The sequence below is a fragment of the Rhipicephalus sanguineus genome, chromosome 6 (genome assembly GCF_013339695.2).
Source record: "Rhipicephalus sanguineus isolate Rsan-2018 chromosome 6, BIME_Rsan_1.4, whole genome shotgun sequence".
In the NCBI taxonomy this organism is placed as follows: Eukaryota; Metazoa; Arthropoda; class Arachnida; order Ixodida; family Ixodidae; genus Rhipicephalus; species Rhipicephalus sanguineus.
In genome coordinates this window covers 166516726-166529054 of record NC_051181.1, presented here as the reverse complement: position 1 = coordinate 166529054, position 12329 = coordinate 166516726, and the positions used below count along the sequence as shown (strand labels likewise).

Here is a 12329-nt window from a genome sequence, read left to right as displayed (position 1 = left end):
GGTCCCTGAAGTCAGTAGTATCAGTGTGTATACCTAAATCATTTCACTAAAAAGGGTAGTTTTCATAAGTGCCCTCGAAAATGGCCAGTTTGCCCAGACTCTATTACCAGTCACAGCTGTTGAAGTAGTCTTGACGAAATTGCTCTACTGTGTAGGTAACCATACTTCACATTTTCAAAGCAAACTCCTAGTGCACATTAGACATTCTCTCAAATGTGGTTTATTTGCAGTCGATACATATTACAAACACGCTACTAAATACACTGCTCGTCAAATGAAACCCGAACGCCGGCAAGCCTTCGCAATGGTATAGTGCGCGCCGTCCAGTTATCACCATGGAAAGGCGCGCATATGCGCAGTGCGGTCAAACCGGATGCGCGCGCCTGTCAATGGTGACAACTGGACGGCGCGCACTATACCATGCGAAGGCTTGCCGGTGTTCGGGTTTCATTTGACGAGCACTGTACATCTTGAAGTAACCACCAGAAAAAAATGTAATAACGTTTTAATATACAAGTACAATAGGCAGCTGCTATATTGAAATGCAAAAAAGAAAGTATAAAAGCAAGCACTTTCATAGAATTAAAGAAAGGATGCAACTTTACGTACAGTTTATACACATACATTGAAAGCACAAGCCTAAAAACATGTTTTTATACAATCTATGAATTGAAAGCGTAGCCGACACGAAACAATAATAATATCTGGGGTTTCACGTCCCAAAACCACGATATGATTGTGAGAGACGCCGTAGTGGAGGGCTTCGGAAATTTTGACCGCCTGGGGTTCTTTAACGTGCACCTAAATCTAAGTACACAGGCCTTAAACATTTTCGTCTCCATCGAAAAATGCAGCCGCCGCGGCCGGGATTCGATCCCGCGACCTTCGGGTTTAAGGCAGTATTTCTACACTCACAGCCGTTGCCAATGTCGGAATTACATGACCATTATTATGATATCTAGTATAAAACATACAGTGATGGCAGCGACATTTTGATTTTTGAAGCAGCCATTGGCGTTTTCGGAGAAAATAGCAAAATATTCCAAACGACTTATGGAAATTAAAGTAACATTTAAACACCTATAGATATTAATATTTATTATTATACATATTGCACATGCAACAACCACTTCAAATTGAAAAAAACAACAAATAATTAAGCAGACAGATGGCCATTGAACACAAATATGTGTAACACATATTTAAAATACCATTACTTGTGGCAGACATAATATAAAGGAGATGAAGCTGAGCAAATTACGAAAGTAGCCGCAATCCCATGTAACTGTTGCCAAAGCAGCAGTTTATAATCGGCACGTATTCAATATATTTTCATATTTCGCCAAAACAGCCAGCACTGAAAATTTCAAATTAAAGTAAGCTGAATGAGCTATACACTTAAAATGCTCGTTGCATAAATGAAGTCAAAGCTGATAAGTGCTTTATGCAATCAGTCGGACATCAAAGTCGTCACAGCAGTAGTTAGTAAACAGTATAATATCGAAATAATCTCACACATATTTCTTCAAAATAGTCGGCTTGTCAGGTACATATATGCGGCTAAATCACATATATCAACAATGCCAGTACATATAGCACTGTCAATACGCTAGTATACAGCAAGTATACAAGCCGTATACTAGACGACAGTATAGTTTGTTTTTGTTTAGGCTCGCCGGATGATCACATGGTTAAAGTTCACGTTTTCAATTTCCCAACGGCATTTTTGGAGCAGGTTGAGAGCAGTTACTAACAAATATTACACTTCGGAGCAGCATGGAGTAGCATTTCTCGTTTGGAGCAATTGTAGCAGCACTTCCATCATTGAACGTAGCATATTAATCTTAAAAGCTCTAAACACTCTGAAAAAGTATTATAAAAATGGTAAAAATTGAGTTTTGTAAAGTCTGCAATCTTTAAAAAATGAAAAAGATCACTGAGTCGCCATCTCTTAAAAGTTTCCCCCTGATCCTTGCTAGCAGTACGAGCCAAAGCTCCTGTGAAAAGTCAGCCAATCAATGGCAGAGTGAAGCACACTATAGGCGCCTTCTTTTCTTCAGAGACGAGCATCCCTTTGTCGGTGAGCCCCGAATGTGAAGGCCCGAACTCTGTGGCACAGATTCAGCCAACTTACGAAAGGTGGCTTGCAATAAGCCCCTAGCCTCCGACAGTGTTTGAACGTCATGACAGCAGTAAAGGAGGGAACTGCACTTTTCCCATTCCTCGGTTATACTTTTGCGTAACTCCGATAGTGAGGGGGTTACTGTACGGGGAACCAGAGCAATCGCAGGCTGTGAGGACTTCACAAATGCTTGGCTCATTGACAAAGGGAATGTCCGGCTCTGACACTGCTGTACCAAGAGGCTGTGAAGACATTTCAGAAGGGCTTGGCTCATTGACAAGAGGAATCTCAAAACCTGTTTCTGATTCTGGGCAGCTTCCAAGTGTAATCTGCGGTCGACTGAGGTAACTGTGCGGAAGAGAGGAAAAGCCCCACCTGTCGCTGTACTTAAAAACAACACAAAAGTGTTTGCAGGGGTACTTGTGCTTCCTAAAGTCAGGGCAGGTACAGGATGGCTTGGTGAAGTCGACTGTGTACACATCGTCGTCACTTCGTTCAGAATTAACAGAGAACATGCCTTCAGTGGACAGCTCTTTCATGTCTGTGTAGGTGTATTCTTCTGCGTTAACGAGCCGTCTCAGCATATGTTTAACAAACCCGTGAGGCCGGTTGTGCAGGTATGCCGGAACATTTTCACTGTACTGTCTATACACTGATGACTGCCTCTTTGCTGCCTCATGAAATTTCACTTCTTTGTCAGGAAGGTAGCCGTGGACGACAGCTGTGATTAGGGATGTTAACGACCGTTTCCCACTGGCACTTTTCACATACTGTGCCTTCAACACCCTGTTTTGGGCCTCAATGCCGTTATTTGTGGTCAAGACAACATCAAACTCCAGCCTGTAATACATGACCCACAGCTCCTTTACAGAGAGCCACACTGCTTCAAAGTAACTGCGGAATTTGTCATTTTTCCAATTCTCTGAAGCGACAAGGACTTCAAACGCCTTGTCAAACTCATCTTGATTTGAAGCACTGGCTAAACGTTTCATGAGTCTCAGGGCTTCATCCGGATCGGATACGTCATTTTCCTTTCTGCGCAGCCACCTTTGCCATGCCTGTAGTCTATGGAAGTCACAGATGGAGATTTGACTCTCTGGAAACACTTGCTTGATGGCACTTATTTCTGCCTTGCTGTAATCTACCATCCAGTACTGTGGGGACCAGTTATCACACCACTGCTTGAAAACGCTTAAAGCCTCAGCGATACATTGGGCCGTCTCGAACTGTATGATAAACACACCAGCTGGCGTGTATCGGGTGTTTTCACAACAAGAAAGAAAAGTGGTAGGGCATAGTCACTAGTCTTGTGTGTTGCGTCCAGGCAAACTACTGAGCCTCCATACTTCTTAAGCATGTTTCTCATGAATTTTGTCTGGAAGCAGAACAGCAACGTGTCTTCACACTCGCTGGCAACGCTCTCTTCCACGTTGTTCGAGTCGTTGCTACCCACGAAGCTGCGTGATGCATACGGACGATAAACAATGGAAGATTCGGGTTGCTCACCCCTGATCTTTTCAATAAGGATGCTAGCATTCTCTTGATCCACTGTGCTAAAGCGGTCTTTCCGAAGAACAGCTTGGATCTGGTTGCTTATGTCACGATGTGTTGGGAAAAAGGCCCTGCAGCTGCTATCAGGCTTTTTCTTGTTTGCAAAAAGTACATCATGCACGTAATAGTACAGGCACTTTTTCACATCCGATACACATGTAATTCCTTCCCTTGCCAACATTTGAATGCGCTCAGCAATGTTCCTGTCCATATTTTGGCTAAAAGCTTCCATGTCCTCGAAACCATGGTTACGATGGGAACTGCAGTCGGCAATTCTAATATATAGTCGCGTCTCTTTGGTCACAGTCTGCTTCGCATCAAGTGCCTCCTGCAGCTGCTTGGCCTTGTCTGCTTTCAGCCGGCCCTCTTTTGTCTGGCCGCATGGCTGGGGCACGTCGACCTAGAAAGTAGACATTTTACGTATATTGAGCATACTTTACGGTTTAAAACAGTGCGCCCAGGTGAGAACAAAGTGAAGATTAGACAGAAGACAGCACTGAGGTAAGAACGCAAAGTTTATTTCCACTTTTCCAGTATATATACACGTGGTAAATAGCAAAATAGAGTGCGAAAGATCAAAACAGTACAACGCATACAGTCTCGGCTTAGATGCCCAGACTGCACGTGTTGTACTGTTTTTATATTTAGCACTTTTTTTTGCCGTTTCTCACGTCCATATATACTGATTAAAATACTGCGCTGCAGTTCCTGGGACAAAAGAAGTTAGCGCCATTGCGCTTGTGTCCACTTCGTAACGCGTGATCTCCCTAACTACTTTTGTCCCGGCAACTGTAGCGCAGTATTTTAATTATGCAAAACCAACTAGCCCAATAACTCACTTTGCTAAAGCATATATGCTGAAAATAAACTTTCAGTTGTTAGTTCAGTGCTGTCTTCTGTCTTGTCTTCACTTTGTCCTCATTTCGTCGTGCTGTTTTAAACCATAATGATCATCAACCAACTAGCCTAAACAAACCTTTTATTAAGCATACAATAACGTAATCTAATGTGTCACATCTTATGGCACGACAAATTTGTCTGCACCATGCACTGAGGCCAACAGGAAAAGCTGATATAAAGGAGTTGTAGCAGACCATTTTTTAGCCCCGATAACCATACCATAACGATACACAACGCGTGTTCAAGGCTGTCAAAGCGGAGAGGAGGCATCATTATCCGATCCCTCTACTAAAACCCCCTACTATCGGCAGAAGTAGAAGCAATGATGGTAAACATCTGCTACAAATTTTCACAGCTCACTGCAAGGACAATGTAATAATTTTTGAAAACTGTTTCTTTTCTGTCGGCTTGCACAGACCTAAATGCCATGATAAAGGTCTCCAGAAAATAACCCCCAAATATTTTTTACTTGTGGTTGCATATTACGTACCTGGAAATCTGGGTACAATTCAATCCATTTCAAGGTCATTGTTGCTGCACAACCCTTCTTCTTTGTTCCTTGGAGGTTCATTCGTTTCTTTTCGTACACCTCCTTCGGCCAATCAGTGGTGCTCGAACCCTATATAAATGAAATCAGGAATATTTATTTCTAGTGCAAACCTAAAGCAACCTAACCTGCAGTAACATCGTGTAAATTCTCTGTACACTGCCTGCGCACAATCTTTGAATAGAAAGGCTGCTGGATATCTGCATGAGACTGAAACGTTTGCAAGTGCATAACCATGCGACATACCGGGTCTTTTTTTTCCCCTGGAGTCTTCTTATAGTATTCCGTTCCAAATATGCAGACTTTGATGGTTTCCTTGACAACTCGAAACGGCACATTGTCAAGAGAGATTCTGCACCCGGAGTGGATCATGGAGAAGACGACATTGGCTGAAAATAAACAGTAAAGACGATTTAATGAGGGTGCCTAGTTTTACGCATGGCAGAGGGCAATATCAAATCTAGCTTCAGTTTTTGTGTAATGGCAGCAAAAAAACCTTAAAATGCGCTGCCTCTGTCAAGAAATTTTGGCTCTCCTCAATGAGAATAATAATTATTATAATTATAAATCACCCAGACTTTTTTGTGTGGTGTTAAAAAATAACAGCTTGAAAGCAGCACCAACTTGCTACAGTTTGGTTGGGCCTTGGGACTATATAATACGACAAAAACCTCGGCGCTGACACATCAGCATCTAATATACAGAGTCCGACATCAGGCCTATGCCTTGCTCTAGACGTCAAATTCACACTTCTAGCAGGACCACGGATGGCGCACACGGCCGTGTCCCGACATGGAGTACAGTCACACTGCAAATAGTGTCTCGTGTTGCCCACGTTTGCTTTTTCAATGTTCAAAAAAAATGCACAGATGCATACAAAACAAACGCCCAAGCGCAGCTCTGCCTAGAATTCAAAGCATTTAAGTAAAGAGCACAGGGGTAGACTTATTAATTTTTTTAAAGTCACGATTAGCTTGCATGCGCGGTTCTAATCATGTCTGAAACCGAAAAAATAACACTTAAGTTCCAATTACGTCTATCAGAATTTCTGAAGCTCGGGTAATGGCCCGGTAACCAGAGCAACACTCCACTCAAACCGAAATAAATCGGTGCCAGGAAAACTCTGAACCAGTAACCAGAAAAATGTTAACCCGACCTTCAAAACCGCGAAATCATTTGTCTAGTGTTGCACTAACACTAACTGAAAACAAGTCGTTCTGCCGGGTTACTACTGCGTCTTTCAATGCTAAATCAACGCGCATAGCGACACATTAAAAAGCAATCAAGACATCCTTACATTTAGACGACTTGTTCAGGTCTCTTGATGTCCGCACAGCATACCTCTCGTTGACGGCAGCCAAGGACCTCTCAAAAAGCTTAAGCTCATCGTCTGACTTCAGGTAGCCGTGGGAGTAGCCGTCTTCATGATGATGTAACCCTTGGAGGTATTTTTCGATCACATTCTGTCGGTCAGAAGACTCGTGCATCGTTGCAATCCGCGCATCCGGCCACAAGCGAAACAAGACGCCGCGGCCGCGAACGAAACTCGCGCGCTCGCGCCGCAAACCGAGAGAGAGAGAGAGAGAGAGAGAGAGAGGGAGAAAAAAAAAGAAAAACGAAAATGGTTGAAGTGGTGACCACCGCGCCGCCAAACGGAGAGAGAAAAAGGAAATGCTGCCTACGTCATCGAGGCGAGGCCCCGCCCTGCACGGATTTGTTGTGAAAACAGTCGCACCCGCCGCGCGGTGCAGGAGCCGATCCGATCCCACACAGAACTGGCTCTTAAATCCAGGGGGCGCTGCGAAAGGTAACAGCAGGCGAACATAGCAGCCGCGAGAAAATCGATGTGCGGCAGAGTTTGATGATCTGCGGATAGTTGCGTTGCTATTGGAAGTACTGCATTTTCTAGTTTGCGATGTAACAACGTGGTGTTCTCGAGGGTGAAAGTGTCCTTGCAACCGAGTACCTCATTTTGCTTGTGGCGAAGGGTAAGGTTGACGATGAAATAAATGTTGTTGCACAGTTCGTGTGAACCTCCGGACGCACAAGAAATCCCAGTGCGGCTGCGAAGTGTGTTTACTAAGCCTGTGATCTCCGATGGCCAATGCTCCTGCACTGAAGGTTTTTCGCAAAGTGCGAACACGTAGCGGCCGTTCATCCGTTGCTAGGTAAATCATGCTGTGCTGTCACCGGCCGTGTTATTCAGCAAGGCAGACAAACTATGCGGCACTGTTTTGTATGTAGGTGGGCTAACGCAGTCGGCTGTTGCCATTGGGCATCGTTTATCAAGTGCTGATCGCCTAGAGTACAGTGTAGTTTAGAGCATCACGGCGACACTTCAGTATTTTGAAGCGACTTAGTCTGCCGATTACTTCGTGAGGCAATGACGGTACCAACGGTACACTGAGCGACATAAGATTTCGTGTTGCATATTCGGCGTGGCTACAAGAGGCGAAGAGAAACAGTGACTGCTAGCTGCTAGAAAAATGATGGCAACTTGTCCATCATTATTTGTTATGGTTATCATCTACCAGTCATGTCTTGTACTCGGGACACACACGCAATGCGATAGCGCCAGCCGGAGCAATATTCTAGCGCTACAGTGACGTCGGCCGAAAGCACAGATTTGCCCAGCGATATCTGAAGTTCGACTGTGCCGAATTTCTTTTCATCGCGATATAGTACGTCACCGCGAGCCGTTCGCGAAATCTAGGCGCCCAGTGACTCAGTTCTGAGACCACGTCCTGTCATCGGAGCCTTCAAAAGCCGTGCAAATCAACATTCCTGACGCGGATGCCGGAGAAACCGATGCAGCCAGCTGCATCTGATCATCAAACATCCAATATCAAAGCAATCAAAGGGCCTGTAGACAGGACCACCAGCAGCGCAGCAGCAGCAAGTCCGGCTGACGGGAGGCCGATGGGGAGGCATACTCGCTTGCCGACTCGGCGAATTCACGGCATATTCAAACGGCGCGCCTAACCGAAAAACGCATGACGTCACTTCCGTGCGGTGCAGGAGTCGTTTCTGGAGTGGAGCTATAGTGGGGTGGGGGGGGTGATTCTTAAAAGCAGAGGGGAATCTGGCGCTAGTGTCTACGCGGGCTCCTTGAGACGCGCTTCAACCACCATGGGAATGATGGGAAGTACAGGCTTCGGATTTGCTTCGGATGGATTAGGCTCTTGAGATTCGCAACGCTTGTTTGCCGAGTGTAAAACAAAAGGATATGAAGTTAATTCCCATTAAAACTTGCTTCATTCTTTTTGTATGTAAAACGTATTGCAAAAAGTTTGCGTGACCGTGAGATGGAACTGAAACCTGGACAAATTCAACCACCAGGGTATGCATTGCTCCGCAATTGTGTTCCAGATTTGGCATCACCAAATAATGAATTATTTTTGTACAACACTTGAAAAGAAACACGCTTGTTTTTCCCTCGAAAGTACGCATTATCTATTTATGGAAATAACAGTACTGTATTGAGTGAGAGACACTTAACGTATCGTCTGCTGCGATGCCAGGTGCGTCTGTTCAAGTGGTCTGCTTCCAACGCATCTCTCGTTTTGTTCTGAAGTCGAGTCAGAGGAGCGCGACGGTGCGTCTACTTAGCTTCGCCGTCGTTTTGCAGCTGATTTGAACGAGTTTTGGTAAGACGCGCTTATCAAACAAACGTGAACTCGATGCAGTTTGCTGCAATGACATGGGACGCTACATCTGTGCGCAGCGGTGAGTGCACGACGCTTTGCTAAAACTGTCAAATACAACCTGTAAAGCTGCAGCGTCGCAGGAAACCAAGAGATCTAGCGGTCTTCAGCCTCTTTGAACAACAAAGGCGCTGCTTGAATGCTTTGAAACGCACCCCACTACCCACGCCTCGCGAAGAACGAAACTGAAACTGTAGAAAAAGATCCGTAGACAGTTCGCTAGCTAACGCTATCCAATCCGAAGCCTGTACTTCCCATCATTCCCATGGTGGTTGAACGATCGCAGCGCCAGTTTCCTCTCTAGGGTATTGTATGAAACTCTATGCTTAAAAGGAAGAAGGAAATGAAAATGAAAATTGGGTGTAGAGTGCACGATAACTGTCTCTCAAGTGAGGACACCTCAACCGACACGGGGGACTGGGGATTGAAGGGACAGTGAGAGTGAAAAGAGCATGGTAAAAGAAGAAAAAGAAGAATATGAGTGGGAAGAAAAAGAAAAAAAAAGGTGAGGGGGGGGGGGGGGCAGGAGAACGCAACGTTTGTAGATACTTTTTCAGTTCCGTAACTCCTCCGCCGAAGGCGGCCGCCACTTTTACCCAGGCAGTGAGAGGGCGCCACAGTCGTGAATAGCGCTGTCGCGCGCGCGGGCACACGTGTTCTTTCCCGTAATTCTAGCCACTGTACCCGTAGTTGCTTCGCCGCGTGAGGGGCTGTCATGGAATGTTTTTCCTGGGTGTGTTGGCTGTGCATGCGCGAGGTTACTCTCGATGACTTCGGTGAATTCAGACAACCGAGCATTCCTTGCCACAGGAAGTCAAGCAGTTTTCAAGCTTTGCGATGCCAACTTGTTTCGTGCCCGGCTGTGCCAGCGGGTAGAAAAGCGGCACTTTTTTGCGCCGCCGCCCGATCCGCAGCATCTTGAAAGCTGGGTGCGAGCTATTTCTCACGCCGATAAACCGCGGAGAAAAACATGCAAGACCATATACCATAGCGACCAAGTTTAGCCACTTGTACCTTGCTTAGTGCATTTGAAAGCATCTGTGCAAAAAAAATTCGGCAGATCCCACGTACCGTGGGAGTAGGTGTTATGCGAAGCATGTGGCGGGAAGGTGACTGTGGCGTAATTTTTTTTACTGAGCGACAAGCTACAAAATGACGCTAAATATCAGTATAAATTTCATACGCACATATATTCAAGAGCCGCATATGTGTTATATAACCAGTTGTTTACGGTTTGATAACGTTGCCAACGGCAACGTGGGTATTGCCAACACCAGAAGCGGTAAGCTGCTATGTAGTGCTTATATGTGTCCCTTATGATGGAGAATGCACGCACGTTTCACGAACCCGTATGCATGTGTGGAACAAGTTCTTGACAGTTCTTGAACAAGGTCATCATCTCCGTGATCGGTGAGCACCAGCAGCTGGTCATGACTTGTTATAGGATCCGGTCGTGATCGCAGTGACGAGGGGTCCATATGTAGTGAAGTATGAGGTATAGTACAGCTGTTGGAAATTGTGAATGCCTCGGTCATTTCGTCGACAAATTGTCTGTCGATATATGCCGTCGAGGCTGGTAGGCCTGGATAGTGCTACGTAGACCAACATCAGTGGATGGTGCTTGTCGTATTGTAGGCTACCTGGGCGTATGTGGCCTACGTAGCATAGTCTACAAAGCGGCTGTCAGTCAATCTGGCATCATCCTCGGTTAGCATGAGGCCATCGCCCAGCCTCGTGTAAGAAATGAAGAGGACACTGCGTCATTCTGCCGGACTAAGTGCACTTTTGATGCGGTGATGTGGATATCATACGTAACTTTCATTCATGTATTCCTCTGGGGTCGAGCAATGCTTCAATATAGCTTGCTGAATCATAGGAATACAAATGTAATCTTTAATACACTGCTACAAAAGCGGAGCCAACACTGGAGCCACAGACGTTAATCTGATATGATGCCTATATCGTAGGAGTACACGTAGGAGTATCACGTATTGTTTATTGCTGTTCTGTAAAATTATATAGCAAGCATCACAACCACAATTGACGTTGCATCGATATTACGCCTGCGTAGGCTGTTTTTCCAAACCAGTTTATAGACCTGGCGTGGCTCTGTGGTAGAATACCTGATTGCCACGCAGAAGGCTTGGGTTCGATTCCTGCTGGGATCCTACTGTTCATTCTTTCCATTCGTCCGGTCAACGCTGCCGATGTTGGGTTTTCTTAACGCTCTCGCATTTAAGCAACCAATGTCTGTTCTGGCGGTTCCTAGGTCGATATAAACTGTCAATCACCTGTGGCGCATACCCGTAACACATACCCGCCACACGTGTCTAGTGGAAAGGGTTTCATGACGTACGCAACAGGATTTTCACGTTATCAATGTAATGACCCGACAGTCATATTCGTCAAATCCTCTTACCCTTCCATGCAAATTTTGGTCTACACCAAGTGAAGGTGGCGATCATGAGAGCACCTAGACGTAGGCGGCTAGATAGATAGATAGATAGATACGTAGATAGAAACGCTCAAAGTGCCAGAGGTTCGCTAAGAAATGCTTCGCATTTAAAAAAAAAAAGAAAAGCGTCGTGAAGTCCTCGTCCAGAAACATGCGATGAAAGAGAAAGTGTGCCAACAGCTTATGTCCATGCCATTCCGTGACCTCTCAGGTGCTTCTGACGACCGTGGGTACTGTGCACCATTACCAGAAGCCAGGGGCGTAGCCAGAAATTTTTTTCGGGGGGGGGGGGGGGGTTCAACCATACTTTATGTATGTTCGTGCGTGCGTTTGTATGTGTGCGTGTATATATACGCAAGCAAAACTGAAAATTTTCGGGGGGGGGGTTGAACCCCCCCAACCCCCCCCCCTCCTTGGCTACGCCCCTGCCAGAAGCAACGGCCTTTTGTTACCTGGCAGGCTACGTGGCTTTCAAATTGAAGAAAACAACGCGTTGCGAGGTCTGCAAATACGATGCCCTTGGTAGGCGGGATTCCCTGCCGCTTGAGTCCATGCTGGTCACTGTGCGCGAATGTCTCAGTGGTAGCCTTTCAGAGAAACTGCTTGCACGTAAGCACGTACGTTAGAGCGTGCTATCAAGCATGCTAGCAAGCACACATTTTTTGGTGACCTGTTTTGGGGTGTGCTGAATGCTCTTATAACGAGAGGCACAAACACTGTTGTTGGCTTCACTTTTATTTACTCCCATGCACTTCTTTGCGCAAGCCAAATGCTTGGAAAACAGCAGTACCATTAGGGCACAGAGAGAGCGCAAGAAAGCAAGCTTTAACAATTAGCTGGCAGCAAACCTGCCAACAGAAGCGTAGCCGGGAAGGGGGTGGGGTCAAACTTCCTCGTCCGATATTTTTCGATTTTGCATGTGTATATATCCACGCACTCATACAAACACACGCACGAACACACAAAAAATGTGATTGACCCCCCCCCCCCCAGGTCCGTAGCCTGGAATTTTTTTTTTCGGGGGTGGGGGGGTACTTGCTGAAAACCTTG

The 12329-nt window shown here is 45.7% G+C and overlaps 1 protein-coding gene across 1 annotated transcript; it reads right to left on the bottom strand.

Annotated features, from left to right (window-relative positions):
* Window positions 1-3314: 3314 nt before the first annotated feature.
* On the bottom strand, window positions 3315-6634 carry LOC119397696 (uncharacterized). The gene is made up of 4 exons (XM_037665118.2): window positions 6418-6634; window positions 5367-5509; window positions 5064-5192; window positions 3315-4073 (listed from the first exon to the last, which is right to left on the bottom strand). The coding sequence occupies exons 1-4, from the start codon at window positions 6605-6607 to the stop codon at window positions 3315-3317; spliced, it is 1221 nt and encodes a 406-aa protein (XP_037521046.1). The 5' UTR covers window positions 6608-6634.
* Window positions 6635-12329: the final 5695 nt, after the last annotated feature.

Coding starts and splice junctions, on each gene's coding strand:
- LOC119397696 (XM_037665118.2), bottom strand. CDS start 6,607: ATGCACGAGTCTTCTGACCGACAGAATGTGATCGAAAAATACCTCCAA. Junction 5,510..6,417: donor CCTGAACAAGTCGTCTAAAT/GTAAGGATGTCT, acceptor GTTTATTTTCAG/CCAATGTCGTCTTCTCCATG. Junction 4,074..5,063: donor AATTGTACCCAGATTTCCAG/GTACGTAATATG, acceptor TCTACTTTCTAG/GTCGACGTGCCCCAGCCATG.